This window comes from Pleurodeles waltl, chromosome 11 (assembly GCF_031143425.1).
Source record: "Pleurodeles waltl isolate 20211129_DDA chromosome 11, aPleWal1.hap1.20221129, whole genome shotgun sequence".
Classification (NCBI taxonomy): domain Eukaryota; kingdom Metazoa; phylum Chordata; class Amphibia; order Caudata; family Salamandridae; genus Pleurodeles; species Pleurodeles waltl.
The window spans coordinates 735,427,094-735,446,168 of NC_090450.1; the positions used below are offsets into that span (position 1 = coordinate 735,427,094).

General features: G+C 43.5%; 1 protein-coding gene across 2 annotated transcripts in view; it reads right to left on the reverse strand.

Annotated features, from left to right (window-relative positions):
- KCNIP3 (potassium voltage-gated channel interacting protein 3) overlaps positions 1-9,404 on the reverse strand; it is an 871,673-nt gene extending 862,269 nt beyond the window's left edge. The window contains exon 1 of one of the 2 annotated variants that reach the window (XM_069214430.1): positions 9,298-9,404. In XM_069214430.1, coding sequence (XP_069070531.1) covers positions 9,298-9,303 — 6 coding nt within the window. In that variant the 5' untranslated portion in view covers positions 9,304-9,404. Of the gene's footprint in view, positions 1-8,854; positions 9,053-9,297 lie in introns of those variants that run through there. The other variant, XM_069214429.1, reaches the window with a different exon arrangement.
- Between the last annotated feature and the right edge of the window lie 9,671 nt (positions 9,405-19,075).

Genomic DNA, 19,075 nt, shown 5'->3' on the forward strand with positions numbered 1-19,075 from the left:
TTTCTATTTGTAACATATTTAAATATGCCCAAAAATTGTGCATTAATACTTACAAAATACCAAGCTACGTAACAAAAAAAATCCCCAAAAAACCCAGTTCTCACTAGTCTGCCATAAGAATATACAGAAAATTATAAATATAATGTTGTACCTATTACCACTTAAATAAAGTGGTAATAGGTAGTGAACAACAATAAAACCTAATATATTTACCTATAGCTAGGACCCTAACACAAGAACGCAGCAAAAATGTGATAAAAACTACATGGCTACTTCTTACCTTTGATAAACACAGCCTTTAGCCAATCACATACTGATTTCTTATCACTATGCACAGTGGTAGTCCGTGAATTTACCATTATCCAAGTAAAAGTAACACCACTTACACATACTACCTAAAATTAACATTTGCTCCTCATAATGTTTATTCCTGCCACATAACATCATAACATTTACATCCGTTCACACACTTTCACATTTTGCAAATAGCCGAGTCCTAACGGAGGTGACATGGTGTACAAAATAAAGCTGTCTTGGGATAAGGTCCTGAGTAATTACCAGTGGCTGAGATTAATTCAAGAATTCCATCTATCACTTTTTTTGTATACTTTAGTGTGCCACTCCAAGTGGGATGTATATGTCCAGTTATGGGTTCCATGCACACTTGGTCACTAGAAACAAGGGCAACTAGGGCAAAACCTCTTCCAAATGGAGCAGGGTCAAGACTGATTTGCATAAAGCTGGGTCTAAACTAAAGTGACATTGTGTGCAAAATAACAATGGATTGGGATCCATTCATTCCTTTTTTGTAAAGTTTAGTAGGTCAGCAAAACGGCATTGCCTATCTCTGTGTATAAGCCCATGATGAGGTGGCCTTTTGAGCGTCTACAGAACTTAGTGTACACAGAGTAGATGTAAAATAGGGAGCAATTGATCAGAGTGCACATGCTAATGCTTCACTCAAAGAATGTGACGGGGATAAATTGTCTTTGTGCTAAGGAAGGAGAGAGTGACATATGGTTCATGGCCCAAGATCAGATGTTCCTTTGAGCCTCAAATGAGTGTGAATCTGTAGATATAATGCCAATCTGTCTAACATTGTGGGTGAAGCTCTTACAAAGTCAAAAACTGCTCTGAGTGGTAGCACACAGTGTATATTGATCAGGAGGGGCATGGAGAAATCAAAGGCATTAGGGAACCCATGGTTTGTCTTGCCTAGAAGGTGTCTCTTTACTCATGTGCTCACCTACTTTTTAGGTAAAAACCCTACACTGTGGCTGATGAGCAGAACAGTACTGCCTGGATCATTCTATCACAATTTAGTAATAAAAAAGTATCTTTTTCCTGTAGAATACCTACACCCCCATACTTAGCTCTTCTGCTAGTGCTTAAGGTCCTAGCACAAAGAATAGTCCTACAGATACATTAGCACTAAACACTGATCATTTGTTCATGTACCCTGAGCATTAATAATCAGATCTGCATTTCTTTTAAAACACTAAGGGCCTGATTAAGAGTTTGCTGAATGGAGTAAAGGGAAACAGGGTAGAGGAGGACTTAATGTCCATCACCATGCTTTTACCCTGCCCACCAAATTTAGAAATGTCCACCAGTTCCACTGACATCTCTATACATTGGAAAGAACCAATGTCAAGATGGCCCCTGTCACTATAGTGAAAGATTGATGGACTTCTCCATCAAACAGGACGCCTTGCCATCAAACTTTTACAGAGTTTGTATTGTTCATAAACAAATCCCCTTCCCCACCCCAAAAAAAAAAAAAGAAGGAGTTTGATTTTGAGAAATAAAAAACGAAAGACACCACACCATGGGAGTTTTTTCCTCAATGGTGTGCGAGTCATTTTAGGGGCGAGCGCAAAGCGCTCCGTCCCCTGTAGTACTCTCTCTTTGGGCTTCCAACCACACCCATGTCACGTCAGTCACTTTCATTGGTTTGTGGGCTTGCCTTTTAAAATCAGCTTGCTTTCATTTGTGAAAGGCATGCATATGTCATGCCTTTTCCAGTGTTTACCTCACCTACACAGCACCAGTAAACTACTGAAAACATACGAGGCTCGATGTTTTCAGCATGGTTTCCGGACTACTTTATCTTTTTATTTTCCACGCAGCGCGATCGCTCTGGGGTTTACGTAGCGTAATCGTGCTCAGTTTTTCCATTTTCAATTTCAGAGCGATTGCACTGCGTTTGTCTTTCTTTTAATTTGTGTGGCAAGAAAAGTCCGGTTAGGAGTTTACAACGCTAATACCTCTAACTTGAGCAAATGCGAGACCCGTTACATTGAAAATGCTTGTTCTTTTCTTACTGTCCATCACCAGCAGGGTGTACCTGTTGGTGACAAACAGTGTAGATGAAAAAAAAAAAAAGCCATCTGACTGTCCACTCTTAATAAGGTGGACGGCGGGTTGGTTTACCTCCGATGGCCCCCTACTTCCTTAGGCCTCAGAAGAAAGTTTACTCAAACGGAGTAAATTTTACTTCATCAGCATAGACCTGGCAGTCTGCCGACCTCTAAATCAGGTGGGAGGACAAAGAACTTGGCGGAGAGTGTACTTCTTGCAGCACAAAACTAATTCAGACCCTAAATCAGTTTAAATGTTCTGTCAAATTCTTTACTTTAAATGGGTGTAAAATATATACATGTTTATAGCGCCTACACTTCTAAACCAACATACATTCTAAGCAGCCACTGAACCCGCAGCTGGTCCCTCATCTTCAATAGAGCTTACGTGTTGCTGACGCCAGTCGCAGCTCACCAGTTTGTTTCTTCTTCGCATTTGATCAATTGTCATTGTAACGCAACCTTTATAATAGTAAAAACAATATCAGCGCATCACCTCCGGTTTCCAGGGCGCAAAGGCTTCCTCAGTTCAATGTGATTACAGGACACATGAAATTTGACCACATTACTCCCAACCTGCTAACCCCACCCTGGCGCCCAGCAGAAGCTACAACTCAATTTAATGTTGCCTGCTTGATGCACAAGGCCCAGCAGGACTCCCCTCCCTTGCACTTGCCTAACTGAAATTATCTGGTGCGCAAAGGGGTCAAAACGCAAAACCACTTTTCCTAAAGCTACCCACATGTAGACGGTAGCGCTATATGAAACAGGTCCTTTCAGGAAATGCAACAAGAATTTGAACTCTCTTCCATCAGCCCTTCCCACCCTCCGTCACGCCACCTTTAAAAAGAAAAGAGAATAGTCCTATTTCCAAGGAACATTTGGCAAGGCCTTGGTCGATTCTTACAGTTTTGTAAACTATTTTGTTTAAGGGTGTGGTTTCTTATCAATTGACTAATTTGACGTTTCTGCCCTTCTGTCCTGCTCAGCTCTTTTATTAGGACAACTGCCATCCTTTATCAAAGTCCTGTTCTCTTGTAAAGCGCCCTAATGTCAAGCTCCCACTGTAGAAAAACGTATAAATAAATAAAACTGCAGCCAACGTGCTCTCTCTCCATGTGTATAAATATACACACGCCCTTCTCATTCTTTCAAAGTGCACCCACCGACCCTCCATGTGAATCATCCCTATCACACCCAACAATGAAGCCCCCCCAACAAGGTGTGCTCACTCCATCCACAAATGCCAGGGCTTGTGCCACCCCTTATTTGTGTACTCCTCTCATCCGCACATGTATGATGTACTGACTCCTTCCAACCCATAGGGGTACCCTCCTTTCATCCATATGTGCACGGGCTCATTCTCCCCCACATCTGCGCACTTCTTCCATTCACACATGTACAGATTCCTTCCATCCCATATGTGTGCATTCCCTCCATGACACAGTAACGCACCCCATCCATCCACGTGTACAGGCATGTTCCATCTTCCATACATTTAGGTGTGCCCCCCACTTTCTACATGTGTACTTTACATTCTGCATGTGCACCCCTCCATAAACTTGTAAAGACTATTTCCATGCCATAGATGTCTTTCTACATATTTAAAGACCATACTCCATCCACAGGGTGTGCGAATCCCTACATCAGCGTGGGTAAAATCCCCTGCCCACGCGTGTCCACTTTATATCACAGAGGTGTTTACTCCCTCCATTCATTTGTACAGATCTTCCACACATGCAGGTGTTCATCCACTTCATACACACAGGGCAGAAGTCCTTATAAAAAAATAAAAATAAAAAAAAGCACTACGGCCGGCATGAGCAAAGGAGAGATACAAAAGGAAAAAGCAGTTCGCTCACAGTCATCAAACATATCAGCAATTGCGCAGTTATCCATGTAACAGAGGTAGTCTGCAAGGCGGTAACAAAACGGCCTCAAGGTGGCACAAAGGTAAAGCATTTACCAATGGTAACAAACTATTTTTTGAAAGGCAAGCCCACTAACGAGTGAAAGTGATGGACATGGTTAAACACCCACAATACTTACAAGTCAAAGCGCTTGCGTGCTAGATCTAAAAAGAAGTGGGGGACTAACCAAGTTAGGCAGGATGCCAGTGACATCACAGTGCCTGAGACCCCCGAGCATGACATTGCACAAGGCATCACAGGAAGTGGCATCGCAAACCATGACCTCACAGAAAATTGCATTATAAGAAATGACATGAGATCTTAAGACTTCACACATACATTTAGCATTACATTTGAGCACATTACAATATTTAACAAATTAGATTTTGTGTTGAGGTTGAGATCAAAAAGTGAAGCAACAAAACGCAAAATCTGTGCCTCAGTTTATACATTACATTTTTAAAGCTCTGCTACAAATAAGCTGGCAACAAGTAGAAACCTGCTTAACTGGTTGCAAAGTCTGCATTTTAAAATATATTATGAGGTTAAGGCACCTGCTGCACGTATCTTTGTGGGCCCACTAAATCTCAGGGAATAATAATAATGGTAACATAACTCTGGAGGTTAATACACTTTCTGGAGAGGTCTGTGTTTTGTCTAGTCCCAGTTTGGAATTAAAGTAGCATACAGGGTTAAGATGTGTCTTGCAACACACATCATATGACACGCAGATCACAGATTTTCATTTTATGTTGAGGGATAAGTGGTTCACTACTTCTAACACAGAAATCCTTTTGTTACTTGTTACATGCACTTCATAAATTGTAACCCTTCTAATATAGCACAGTGAGCTATGATGCACATGTGACTCCTACACCTTGTAACCCTCACTGAATTGTGTAACATTGATTTACACACATGATTTATGGTCAATGTATAATGTGTATGTGTGATGCATAGTGCTTCAACACATTGGATTGGGATACGTAGAGCTATACAAGAAGTAAATCAAAATAGTTGTATTTAAATTATTTGTGGAAATACTGGGACAGACCAATAAACACGACACACTTACAGTGCATGTATATATCTTATATAAAGGGCCTGAGCAAAGTCAAAATCATCCCTCTCTTAAGTAACTGTGAAGAAATAACAAGTCGTTGGCCTTTGTTTCCTCTCTATTGCATTCCCAGCCAAGATAGCTCCCAGCCAGGATACTCAATCAAAAGGAGACCTGTTGCCCAGTTACCTTCGGCCTTTGTTATGCCTTCAGCTAAAGTCTGAAATAGGAAAGCTCCCTTGTCGCATGCATGTTGCTGCTCAGAATGAAAGCAGACAACATGCAGCTGCTGCTGAATGTGTGTCGGTGTCTGAAAATTACAGCAGGATGAGTTCAGTTCATTTCTGTGGGGCCCAACATCTTGGCAGGGGAGACAACGTCCACCTTGTGAAACAAGCATTGACAAACCCAATTGATCTCGCCTATGTGAGACCTATTGGCTTTGGCAATGTGTTTTAGCCATGCTGTACACCAGTGTGATTAGTATGCAGCATGGATAAAAGTGTGGTGGGTGGGGTAGATTGGATTGGGGTAGATTGGCGCAGAGTGGAGTGGGGTTAGAGTGGGGAAGTTTGCTACAGTGATGTGGTAGATTGGATTGGGGTAGATTGGAGTACACTGGATTGAGCGGTAGACTGGGGTGGAGTAGATGGGGTAGATTAGAGTGAGGTTGATTAAAGTGGGGTGGATAGTAGTACAGTACATCAGGTTCGATTGGGAAAGTGGAGTGGGCTACATTGAGGTCGATTAGATTGGGGAGAGTGGGGTGGTTTAGGGTTGAGTGGGGTGGATTTGGTGGATTATAGTAGAGTATATTGGAAGGGAGTGGGGGTAGATTGGGGTCGCTTTGAATGGAGTAGATTGAGTGGGGTAAGGTAGCTTGGGCAATGGGGTAGATTGGAGTGGTGTGGGGGAGAGGGGTAGATTGGAGTGGAGTAGATAGGGGTAGATTGAATTGGGGTAAAGTGGGGTGGAGTAGATTGGTGTGGAGTAGGGTAGATTGCAGTAGAGTACAGTGGGATATATAGGGATGGAGTGGGGTAGATTGGGGAAGGGTGGGGTGCAGTGGACTGGGGTAGCTTTCTGTGTGGTGGAGTGGAGTGGGGTAGATTGGAGTGGGTTTGAGTGGAGTGCAGTAAATTTGAGTGGAGAGGAATGGAGTGGGGTAGATTAGTGTGTTTACAGTAGGGTAGATTTGAGTTAAGTGGGGTAGATTGGAGTGAGAGGGATAGACTGGAGTAGATTTGAGAGGAGTGTGGTACACTGGAGTGGAGTTGGATAGAATGGTGTGGGGTAGAATGGAGTGTGCAGAGTGGAATCGGGTAGATTTGTGTGGACTGGGGTAGAATAGAATAGGATTGACTGGGGGAGAAAATTGGAATGGAGTAGGTAGATTAGGTTGAGAGAGAGAGAGAGAGAGAGAGAGAGAGAGAGCGGTGGAATGGATTGGGGTTGATTAGAGTGGGATTGATTGGAGTGGGATTGATTGGAGTAAGGTACACTGGGGGAGAGTGGAATGGGATATAAGAATAGATTGGGGAAGAGTGGGGTAGAGTGGAGTAAATTGGAGCGAGGTAGATTGGAACAGTGTGGAGTAGATTTGAAAGAAGTGCAGTAGACTGGGGTGGAGTGGGGTACGGTTGGTTGGGTTAGATAGAGTGGAGGAAAGTGGAGTAGATTGCACCAGAGTGGATTGGGGTAGATTGGAGTGGATTGGGGTAGATTGGAGTAGAGTGGGGTAGATTGGAGTGGGGTAAAGTAGATTAGAATGGGGTAGATTGGACAGGGGTATAATGGGATAGACTTAAGAGGAGTGTGGTAGAATGGAGTGGGGTGGGATAGACTGGAGTGGAATAAGTGGTGTGGAGTGGAGGGGCACAGAGTAGAGTGTTGTGATGTAATGGAGTGAGTGGCGTGGACTCAAGTGATGAGACAGAGTGGAATGTTGTAGAATGGAGTGGAAGGACACAGAGTGTGGTAGTTCACTGCCATTACAGACAACACATTTTCAATTGAAATGACCATTGCTTATTCACGGAAATAGTTTTACTACGCACAAACAATAATGTGTGCAAATATCAAAACGTGCTTCATTTGTACTAATTCTGATAAATTCTGAAACATCAGCATAGTTCATTTTTTGTTGTGTGCTGAAATAAAAGCTACACTCTCTCCTATCACATGGGTACTCAGCAGGATTTTCACATAAATGTGCTCACTTTTATGACAGAGAAAGAAAAGTAAACACCAAGTCCCCTCAGAAGACGGAGTTTGACATTTGGCCTCTGTCTTTGGATGCACAGCAAATGTGACAAGATAAAGGCCTGCTTACAGAAAGCAAGTTCGTGGAAGAATACAGGAAACAAAGTTTGGGCAACAAGAAGGAGGAACTCAAGCTGGGTAGCTTGAAACAAATAAAGCCAGCAACTAGAAAGCTAGCAACTAGAAAGCCAGAAAACGTGAGTTACAAACCACAAAGCCAATGGTCAGCAATGGCCAGAATACATTACCAGGACAACTTTCAGAATGCCCACAAGAAGTCGCAACCAAACCACACAGCTGAGCTGTCTGGTAGGCTTTGACCTAAAAAGTGGGTAGACGCAGTCCATCCTAAACTTGTGCACTGCATATGTGTGAAAGTTTTCTAAACCTGCCAGGTATGCACCCACGCAATGAGTACAGGTGTGCACCCCAAAAGTGTTGACAGACTCTTTCCATCACACACACACACGTGAAGCAACCACCACCTTTTTGTCCCTCGCCACACGTCTGTGGTCTCTGTCCAACACACATCCCCTCCACACACACATCGAAAGGCACTACACGCAAGGTGTGTTTTTATCACTCAAATGTGCTCCCCCTCTAAACTCAGCGGTGGCCCTCACCCTACCATCGTAGACGTTCATCCAACTACCTTCAAGGCGCGGACTCCCGTGAGGTACAGATCTACATTAATTACCCTGCTATCCCGAACTATGCACACACTCACTTTCCCAGCTGAGGCCTCGACTCCTCTGCCAGGTGTGTGTATGTGTCTAACGACTTCATACCCACATGCTCACCCGCTTCAAGTATGAACTCCCTTCCATCACTGAGGTTTCACTGCCTTTGCACACCCGGGTATATAATCCTCGCAGATGTGCATCTCCCTCTCGCAATCAATGCATTCATCCGACCCTACCCCAAGGGGGCACCGCGCTCAATCAGGGGGCTTCCATTTCATTCCCCAGATGTGCGCACTCCCTACCTTCAAACCCCAGAGGCGCCTCCTTTAATTGTGCACTTCAACTCAGCTCTTAGGTGTAACCCTTCTCCATCCACAGGTGTGCACCCCAAAACTCCACCACAATGCGTACAAATCCCTGCTCCACCCCCAGATGTGCATGTCAGTTTCATCGCCATATGTGCACACCTTTCACCCATTCGGGTGATTTAGCGCCATCACTCGCGGATGGGGTCCTTTCTTTCCCCGTGCGTACCCCCTCGCCGCCCCCAGGTATGTCCTTGTCCTCCGTCCCGAGTACCTGTGCCTCATTATTCCCAGATGCGGACTTCACGTCACCGAAAGGTGTGCACATCCTCTTTTGATCATGGGGGGGTCCTTGCACCATCCCCAAAGGAGGGGATGTCTCTTCGTCCAGGATTCTACCCCTTTCAACACCCAGGCTTCCTCCCCCCTGTAGCCAGCCATACGTAAGCCTCACTATCGCCTGGAGCGTAAAACCCGCCATCCTTAGGTGTGTCCATACCTGGTGCACACCCCTTTCTTCTCTGGGGCACACCCCTTCCCCGCCCAGGCGTGCACCATCCCCTAGTGTGCTGCGCTCTCCACCACCCCATCCCTGCGACCCCAATACAGTGAGAGGCAGTTAACGCTGGACTCCGTCAGGCCAGCACACCCGCCACCCCTGCTGTGTCCTGCACCCCATATCTATCCCTCAACGACTAACGAGCGCTCTCTCCTCACCTGCATGGCTGCGATCTGCAGGACGGCGGCTGATCTCTAGGCTGTGAGAAGGAGGAATAGAATAGACAGCGCGCCAGGGCCAGCCCCCTGCGTGCAGGGAATCCCGCCCACCATGCCTCCTCTGAAACGAGCTGCATATTAACCCCTCAACTCCCTGCAGGCGCCAGGCATCGACTCATTCACATCTTCCAGGGGGCAGACACACACGGCTAGCAACACAGTGAGCTAAAACATGTCATTAGGCCCACAGCTGAGAGGTAAGGATGTTTAGATGTGCTAAGATCTAGGCACTTTAGTAACTAAGGCCCTCATTATGATATTGGTGGTAAAAACCGGCTACCGCCGTGGCGACGGCCGCCAAAAGACCGTCGCTGCAGCTACCAGCTGGCGAATGGCGGTAAGGTGTTGCTGCTACCACCAGCAGCACCATGCCAGTAGACCGCCAGCTGTATTATGACAAATAATACGGCCTGGTGGTGATCTGCTGGTGGGCGCTGCTGGCGGTAGCAGCGCCCCGTCCCGTCTCCTGCCGGAAGACCCCCTGGATCCAGGTAAGTTGGGTCTTCGACAGGGGAGGGGGGGTGTTGTGTGTGTGTCTGGGGGTGTGTACATGTATGTGTGAGTGTGTGCGTGAGTGCAGGTGTGTGTTTCGTGTTGATTGCGTGCAAGAATGTATGGAAGTGTGAGTGCGTTTATGTATAGAAATCATGAAATAAATAACCCGCTGCACGCCATCAGTGCGCTATCGTGCGGCACAGACTGGAATCCTGATCCGCATGTCACCAAGTGCATGGGAGCAGTGTGCAGAATATTATTAGAAGGGCCCAGGCCATAAAGGTAGCACCGCTGGGACTCACACTGTGTGTTTTCTTGGGATACTGAGGCACATGGACCCCAGGCCGCAGGGCCTCGCCTTGAAATGCCCAGACGTGGGTCACGTGCACACTACCTCACTGGAAGCAAGCTATACCTGACTAGTGATCCCTAACAGGGCAAAACCGTCCCGGTTTGCTTTTGTTCTAGTACAGAGAGGACAACCCCAAAAATGTACCTGGGTCCATCAACTAGTATATAAGTAATCTTTAGATGACCATTATATGGCGAAAGTATTCTTTAGGATGAGAACCCTCACCTACCCTGAGGTTGTGGTGAGGGATACAGCTTCTAGAACTGGAGAAGCTCTTTGATCTTAAACCTGGGCCGATAAGTGTGGGCAAGTCGCACATAGTGGCTTTAGAAAAAAGGGTGAGATGAAGTTAAAATTATCTTCTGGTCAGATACTGAAACTTTATTTTGTCCGCCAGAGGCAGCATAAAAACAGTGAAGTGAAGCAGGGAAGGGACTCATCCCTGATTATGTAGGTTAGTCAACGCGTTTCTTCCCTAAAATTACTCTTAAAGAGTTGGTGGGCATTTCTCAGGGCCTAGTAGAGGCACTCTGTTGAAAAACAAAGGTAATAAATATGGACGATAAAAAAGCAATGAAAATGTATCGGTACAAACGGTGGTCACCAAGAGGCAGCAGAGATCCCCCTATTGGGGAAACCATGGAATAAAAATATATAGTCAGACCACTGAACAAACAGAGGCATACTCATGTCATACCCACATACTAGCTTAATAATGTGTTCTCGTGACAAGGTGGTCTCCAAAGCACAATGAAAATTATGTTGTGAGCGCCACTAGGCAAACACACTCTTGGCACCATCACTGAAGATTGCCAATTAAATTCTTGCCTGCTACTTTGGGGTGTACTGCCTCCAGTCGAGGCTACCCTGGCAAGAAACTCAGGGAAACAGCTACAAGATCTATGGAACAAACTTGAAAAGTGTTGAGCAATTTGATCATCTCGGAATCCACACAGATGAGAAGTGGGCCAGGCATATGCAACTGGCACAAAATGAGTCAATGACTTATTGTTCAGGTGCAATTCTAGTTTCAGCGGACGCCTTTGACTCAAGATTGCAGAATCAGCAATAAATGTCAACAGATTCAAAGCTATGGCCACTGGCTCCTACAGAGCTAACCTATGGGGCTACCAGAAGACAGACGACTTACAAAAGGTTGAGAACAGATTCTTGTGACATCTCTTGTGCCTTGGAACAGGGACATCAATGGAGGCGTTAAGGAATAAGATAGGGCTATTTAGTATTGCTTTTGAAATTCTTGTCATCGAAGGGTAAATGTTACTAAGGTGGCTGGACCATTTAGCTACAACTTTGAAAGATACTGGATGCCTAGAGTATTGGGACAACCCATGTTCAATGGCCAGAGGGAGTGGGCAGTATAATAAAGAGCATTACTGGGGACAACAAGTGTGGAGGTCCCACAAATTTATTTTTGGATGTTGAACAACCAATCCCCTATGAACCACACTTGAATCGCATTTTCCCATTGAGAAAAGGGGACTATATTGGAAAATTAGACTTTGCAGTATACCAGTATTGACCTTTACGAAAGGATGGTCTAACAACAATTAAAGCACAGATGTCTGCACATGTGAATTTGAAGGCCGAGAGACTCTTGTACATTTTATGCTCCTCTGCATCTATACCATGCATGAGAGACGATGCTTCCTCCAACCCCCGTTTTTAAAATATAGCATAAGGAGACTTTGGTAGGCTGTGATGTTCTGCCTTCCGACTGACTGATGCTATTTATAAGCCGGTTGCTAGGTACATCTTGAAAGCCTGGTAACTATCTGAATCAGTAGAAAGTTGACTTATTTTAAGTCTTGCATATTTTGGGGAGATCTCAATTTATTAATTGACTTCAATTCAATCCCGATGCAGTAAGTAATACTGTTTGTTATTTTCATAGAAAACAACCGTTTTTAATATTAGATATTTTGTTTTCATTCGAGGATTTTTATCTTTGTGTGACTAAATGGCTAAAACAGTAAAGTTTTGGACTTGCACATTGTTCCCTTCTTAGCTTTCTGTTTTTGTCTCCTCTCTTACCCTTTCCTTCTACTTCTCTTTTTCGCACCATTTTACCCACTGTATTCAAAGCTTACTCTTATACCTCTTTCCTTCTCGTCCTCTTCTTCCTCTCTCACTTTTATAACATTATGGCTCTCATTATGAGTCTGGCGGTCACATGACCACCAGAGCCGTGGTGGCTGTCACGCATTCCACTGCCCGAATTATGGGCATTGGCACTGCCCCCTTGGCGCCGGCTTCATTAGGAGCCGGTGTCAATGTTAAGGCCCTGTTCACCACAGGGCCGGCGGGCGGAAACACTTTTCCGCCCACCGGCCCTGCGGTGAACTTCTAGTAGGGCTGGCGGGGTTAAGGCTGCACAGGTGGCCTGAAGGTGGAAAGAGTTTGGCGGGTGTCTCCTTCTCTCCTGCCCCACCAGTCTCTCCATGGCCTTAGTCTCCCTGTTTCTTTGTATAACATAAGGGGTCATTATGATCCTAGCGGTGAGTGTTAATGTGGTGGTATAACTGCCAACAGGCTGGCGGTACATACCCCTTCCGTCGTTTTCTTTTTTTTTTCTCATTTGATCTCTTGTTTTCTCTCCTCCTTTTAACTACGTGTCCCCTTTCTTCTCTTCTCTTTCTTTCTATTTATATATATCCCTCTCTTCCATTTTGAGCAGTGGATCTATTTTCTGCTTTTGGTTTTTCAGACACATTCATAATGCACTGGGTGAGGATGATATTGCCTTCCTTATGCTTCCACATTCCAAGGCGCAGAGAGGCATTCGTCATCAGATTTATGAGGATGTACCAGTAAGAGATGGACCACAAGATGTTAATTCAGGTGTCTGTCTAGATCGCAATCAACCATCATTTCATACCAGTGGTGAGTTTTATTGGAGATGTTGTGTTGTAGACTTGGGGACTATATGGATCATTGTTCAGAGACACACATACTCAGATGCAGCTCGAGGAGCTTGGTTTTACTGTAACATAAATGAATGATTGTTTTGCAGTGTGCCCACTGGAAAGCAATTTGAGGCAGAGGGACTTAAAGCCGCCAGCCCACATTATTCAGCTTCACCAAATCAAAAGCTGAACAGTAGTCTCTGGTCTTTTAGTTCCAAAGTCTGTACCATAGCCACTATGCTACACCACCTCTTAGCACCGCCAGGAAATCACTAATAGTAACACCAAATCTTTGACAATCAATGCACCAGGTAGAAATGGTTGTGAAGTTAGCCGAATAATAGCTGTCAAGGGATAATCTGCTTTTTTTGTTTTTTTTTTAAAGACGCAAGCCCTTCTCTATGGATATCCATTCTCTGTTAAACACAGCTGCCGTTCCAGAATGGCAGATTATCAATATTTGCAAAAGAAGTCCTGATGTCTTTGTTTTATGTCCGATTTGATAGTGCAATTGTCTGCAAGGCCCACAGTTTACAATATGCTTAGAGTAGGCGTTTGATCAGTCCTCTTTAATAATTGATTTGGGTCAGCTCCCTTTCAGTCATTGTTTCTAGATGGCATCCATCACATCTTGAATCAGGCCGGATGATGCTATTGGCTGTTTTGGCTTTCAATCCACCTGTTAGTGGTGCCATTGTTTCCCTCGGGGGACTATTTTACATCTGAAAAGTACATTCAATCAATGCACATTTTGTCACATTCAGTTCTTTATCTCATGCACGCATTGTATGCAAAAAGCATACCTTTTTGGTGTTTTTTTTCAGTGCAAGACACATGGTTTCCATTAGACAAACAGCCTCTAATGGTTTCCATAAGTGGAAAACCATTTTGCCATTCCCAGCGATCACATTGAGCCCTCTAGGTGCTGATAAGATTCAGTGAGTCCGGGAGCTGCCTTGCTCATTTCACCAGGAAGCTGCTGGAGTGCACATTGAGTACGCCCAGTGTCTTTGGCAAAGGCAAAGAGTCTGGCTTATAACTGAAAATGTAAGCCTGACCTCTTAGGTTTATCAAGTTACTACTGCAGCCCTGCTATTTGGTCATGTTGTAACATATTTTGATTAGCAATTATTTTCTTAATTTCCCTGCATGTCTTAACTCTTTTCTAGTGCTTCCTTGAACATTTTATCTATGTCATTTATTGCACCAGCAGTATTTTACTTGGAAATAATTGGATAAAGTGTTTTTTTTGTGTGGTAGATATTATGTCCGATGCACACTTATTTTTTTCAGTATTTTCTGCAGGTAGAATCTTGATAAACAAGGCAGTTGCTATGCTCCAACTAAGCAAACAATATTAAACAAATCAGGTAACAAAATTGTTGTACGAACAATTCAAATTGAATGCTGAGCGATATTTTGCTATTGAAATAGTAAAAGGTGTCCTATCATCGTGTGCCAAAGATCCACTACATTGGTAGCCAATACTTTCTTGGAAACAGAGCTGCTTCTCCTGGAGCAAATTAATTAACCTGCCTTCAGAGCTCCTTTTTGACTTTCGGTGCTATGATCCCCTAAAATGGAATTGTGTGCGTGTGAATGGGGGGAGGAGGAGGTGGCAAACACCACTAGCCAATAGAAGTTAGAGCCTGTGACCAAGCTGGCTGGTCTTATGGTAAGTATTGTAGTCCCGTTTTGCTCCAATTCAACTAAATAGACATACAAGCTGACTGGAGACGGTGTCCCTAGTGACCTGGAGGGAGATGGTCATCCTGGGCAGGACTTCTAGGTGGTGCCCTGTCAACCAACCATGTATTGTATTGTATTGTATTGTAATCGTATTTATATAGCGCTTACTACCCCTGACGAGGCGTCGAAGCGCTTTTCGATGAGTAGCACGCTACTCTGGAACCCAACAAGAATTAATGATGGATTAGTATCATTAAATAATGAGTACAGTTTTAGTATTATTATGAGTTAATTTGAGCCGCGGATATGAGAGTTTGTTAGTTAGATTGACTGGAGTAATGGAGGGGTGGAGGAGGAAAGAAATCCAGAAGTGTTAATTAGGAGTATATCCTTCATTTACTCAACCCAAAGGCTTGGGATGAGTAAAGGGGGGCGGAGAGGGAAGAGTATGTGGAAGGGTTTGGGAGAGCATAGTAGCAGGGTGAGATGAATGCAGGAGAATTTAGTAGGGTTGTGTGGGAGGTCACAGAGGTAGAGTGAGGTTTGGTGAGTTAGATGTGGAGGTGGAGGGAAGAGCTTAGGCAGAGATATTTAGGAGATGAAAGTGGTAGAAGGGATTTGGGATGAGTCAGAGTGAGAATGGAGGATAGTTTGATAGAGACATGACATAAGAGTGATGAGTAGAAAAGTGTGATAAGATGAGAGCAGGAATTCATAGATATCTAGTATAACAACCCAAAGAACCAGGAGCCATGCAATGATCCACGAACATGCCAAGCACAGAAACAACATATACACATACATATATATATACACACACACACACATGAATACACACACATATGCACATACAATACATAATTAGAATCATGGGTAAAAAATACTTAGTCACACAGGTTTAAAGAGTGTGTGTGTATTTTATTGTTATGACATAGTAGCAATACATATTTTCCAAAGAAACTATAAATAAATAGAAATATACATATAATCTGAAAAAAATATTTATCCACATAGGCATATGCAGTTCATAGTTGTTTGAAAAAGGTGGTTATGAAGGAAAGAGCCAACTCTTGAGTAGTTTTCTGAAGACAAGAAAGTTATCTGTGGCTCTTATAGTTGGGGGTAATGAATTCCATAGTTTGGCTGCTTGGACGGAGAAGGATGTACCACCTATAGTCTTTTTCTTGTATGGTGGTGTTCTAAGGCGGGGTGCCAATCTTGAGCGGAGGGTTCTTTGTTGGATGTATTTGGTAATTTTCTTTCTGATAAAAAGCGGTCCTGTTCCATGTATAGCTTTGTGGGTGATACAAAGCAGCTTGAAAGTGCATCTTCTGGCAACGGGTAACCAGTGTAGTGCTCTCAAGGCAGGGGAGATGTGGGCTTGCTGCTTTATATGTAGTAGTAGCCTGGCTGCGGAATTCTGGATAAGTTGTAGTTTTTTCATAACAGATAGAGATGATCCATGGTAGAGGCTATTGGCACAATCCAGTTTGGATAGTACAAGCAAGATAGTAGCTTGCACCTTGTGTGGAAATCCGAGGTAGGGGAAGATGCGTCGTAAAGTCTTTAAGGTGATGAAGCTTGTGCGTGCTAATTTTGTCTACTTGGGCATTCATAGTTAACTTGGAATCCATGGTGATTCCTAGGTTTTTAACTTCCTTGGATAATTGAGGAGGTGGTCCAAGATCGTCAGGCCAGACGCACAGAGGGTCATAATTGGGGTCTTCTAATTTAAGTAGTATCTGTGTGTCATCTGCATAGTTGAAGCATGTGAGATGTGAACTCTGCTTTGATCTTATTTCAACTACTTTCGATATGCAAGGACTTCATGATACCTGGCACACAAAAGCCATTCACAAGTACATGGAAAATGAAAAAAAAATCCAACACAAAACAGATTGTGGGATTTCAATACTATTATTTCGTACACTGTAAGTGTGTACAAAATGTGAAGGAAACGTATGGTGAGGAGCATGAAATATTCTACAGACACGCATTCTTCTCTAATGTTGTTTCATGTTTGGTCAATGGCCCTGGAATGGTGCAGGCACTAAAACTATAACCCAGTATTAATTGATGTGGGTATTTCGCCAAGGAGAAAGGGTGGTTCTGACTAAGGAAAAATACACAGTGGGATGAGAGGGGAGCATTCAAATTTGAATTCATGCTTTTCTGTAGTTACTGTTTTTGTGTGTGGCAGGGTTTTCCTGGTAATATACATGTGTTACATATAAACCAGGACTAGTGTGCCAACATAAGGGGCACTAACCCGTAGAGTAAGTATGCATAAGGCTAAGGGTCCAGATAAGTAATATTCTGTATTTTGATGCTAACTGAGCTTGTGAGACGTCCATATAATTTTGGCTGGAGATTGATATTAGTCATGCTAATAAAAATAACAGAAAGACAGCAGAAATAAATCTTCCATTCCGAGTGGTGATTAGCACTGCAAGGCCATCTGGGAAGAAGGACAATTGGCCAGTCACTGGGGGTTGGGTGTAGGACATTGTGGACTCAGACAAAGACCTTGCACATTGTGTGATTGGCATAGTTTGGTACTGTAAAAAAATCTTACTTTACATTAAAAAAAAACCTAGAAAGTAACTGAAAAAAACCAATGGTTAAAGTGATCTTATAGTTAGGTGAAAATGTCAGTCAGATAAAACATAGCAATTTAAACTTTATATATATATATATATATATATTGTCACCATCATGGTTATTGGATTGATTGCATGCCAAGCCTTGTAACTAGCCCCATACACCTCAGAAAGCTGTAGAGTGTGTGGAAGGATAATGACGCACCAGTATGTGCCCTCTGGCAGGCAATCTCTGTGTCTGTTTCCACCAAATCCAATTTCACTGTATGTCGTTCTCCCAAATGATTCTTTATGGAAAGGCAGGTGGGTACCACTGTGCAGCGTTGTTTCAGGGAAAGCTCTCACATGTAGTGCAAAGTGTATGCTTAGGTCCACTCACAATGCCAGGGCAAACTCGGCCTGTGCTTGCTACAAATGCACCACATCAAGAACCAGACCACCTCCCTTCAACAGAAACTAGAGAGATGCTTGCTGAGATCACAATCATATAGAGACAGTTGAGGCAGCCCATACTACAACACTGACCTAGGAGGGATTGTGCAAACAACTATGGAGGCACAGGGTACAGTTTTCAATCCACAGAAAATAAATGGGCCATAATAGGGCACTACCTGACCAAACAGAATGAAACACTTTTTGGTTAGCAAGACAGGCCCATCAATTAGAACTGGTGTTTCATTCTACTCCACAGCTTTAACAATGAATATTAGAAAGCTTGTAAGTAACATAGAAATAGTTGGCAAATTATAAATGTGGAAAAGCAGAATTGGCTATTCCCCAAAGTGATGAGGCTACTCAAGAAGACGAGAAAGAGGTGTAGTTACCAAATCTAATATCCCAAATCTATGTCTCCTTGGCAAGAGATACCCATAGGGTGAGACCACAGGGAATCCAAATAAAAACTAGGGCAGAAGGGTGGAGGATGAGAGTCTTCCAAAAAACACAGAGAAGCTAAAATTGCAATGATCCAGCGTTGATAGTGCAAAGTTCTGAAATGGATTTAAAAAGAACCCACACTTTTATCATAAAGATGAAGAGCACAAAGGACAGAACCCGAGAGATAGGAGAGAAACCAGAGCTCCAGATAGATTTCAGCCCTGTAATGAGCACTTTTCATATTTTTCATAGGATTGTGGAGATAAGGCAAGTCAGTGACTGTACAAATACAAAAAAACGTGAAGGGCTTCTAAATGTACCAGATTTATTTGTAAGGTTCAAATACAGATTGAAAGACATATTGAATAAATAATCTCACCGACTCACTAGTGCCCCGCCACGTAAGGACCACCTTATCTCAAAGTGGTCATTGCAACAGGCTCCTGCTTTATAAAAAAAACATACAGGTTGAGATAAGGGAGCAACAAAACATGTGATTCCTTTGAGAGATGAACAGCAAATTCAATACTAATAAAGGCTGAGGCATTAAAATATCGTAAAAGAGTTATAGGTGAATGACAGTAAAAGTGAGTTCTAGTTCGGGGTCGTTCAATGGTGAACACCCCTGTTTACCCAATGTTAGAGCCTGATAAGTCTTGGAGAATCATACTAGACTATTGTGCCCTAGACTATTGTAATTGTAATTGAATGACATTTCAAACATGCAGTAAATAATTCACACAGCACTGGATTAATGATTCAGCCAACCCACAAACTATACA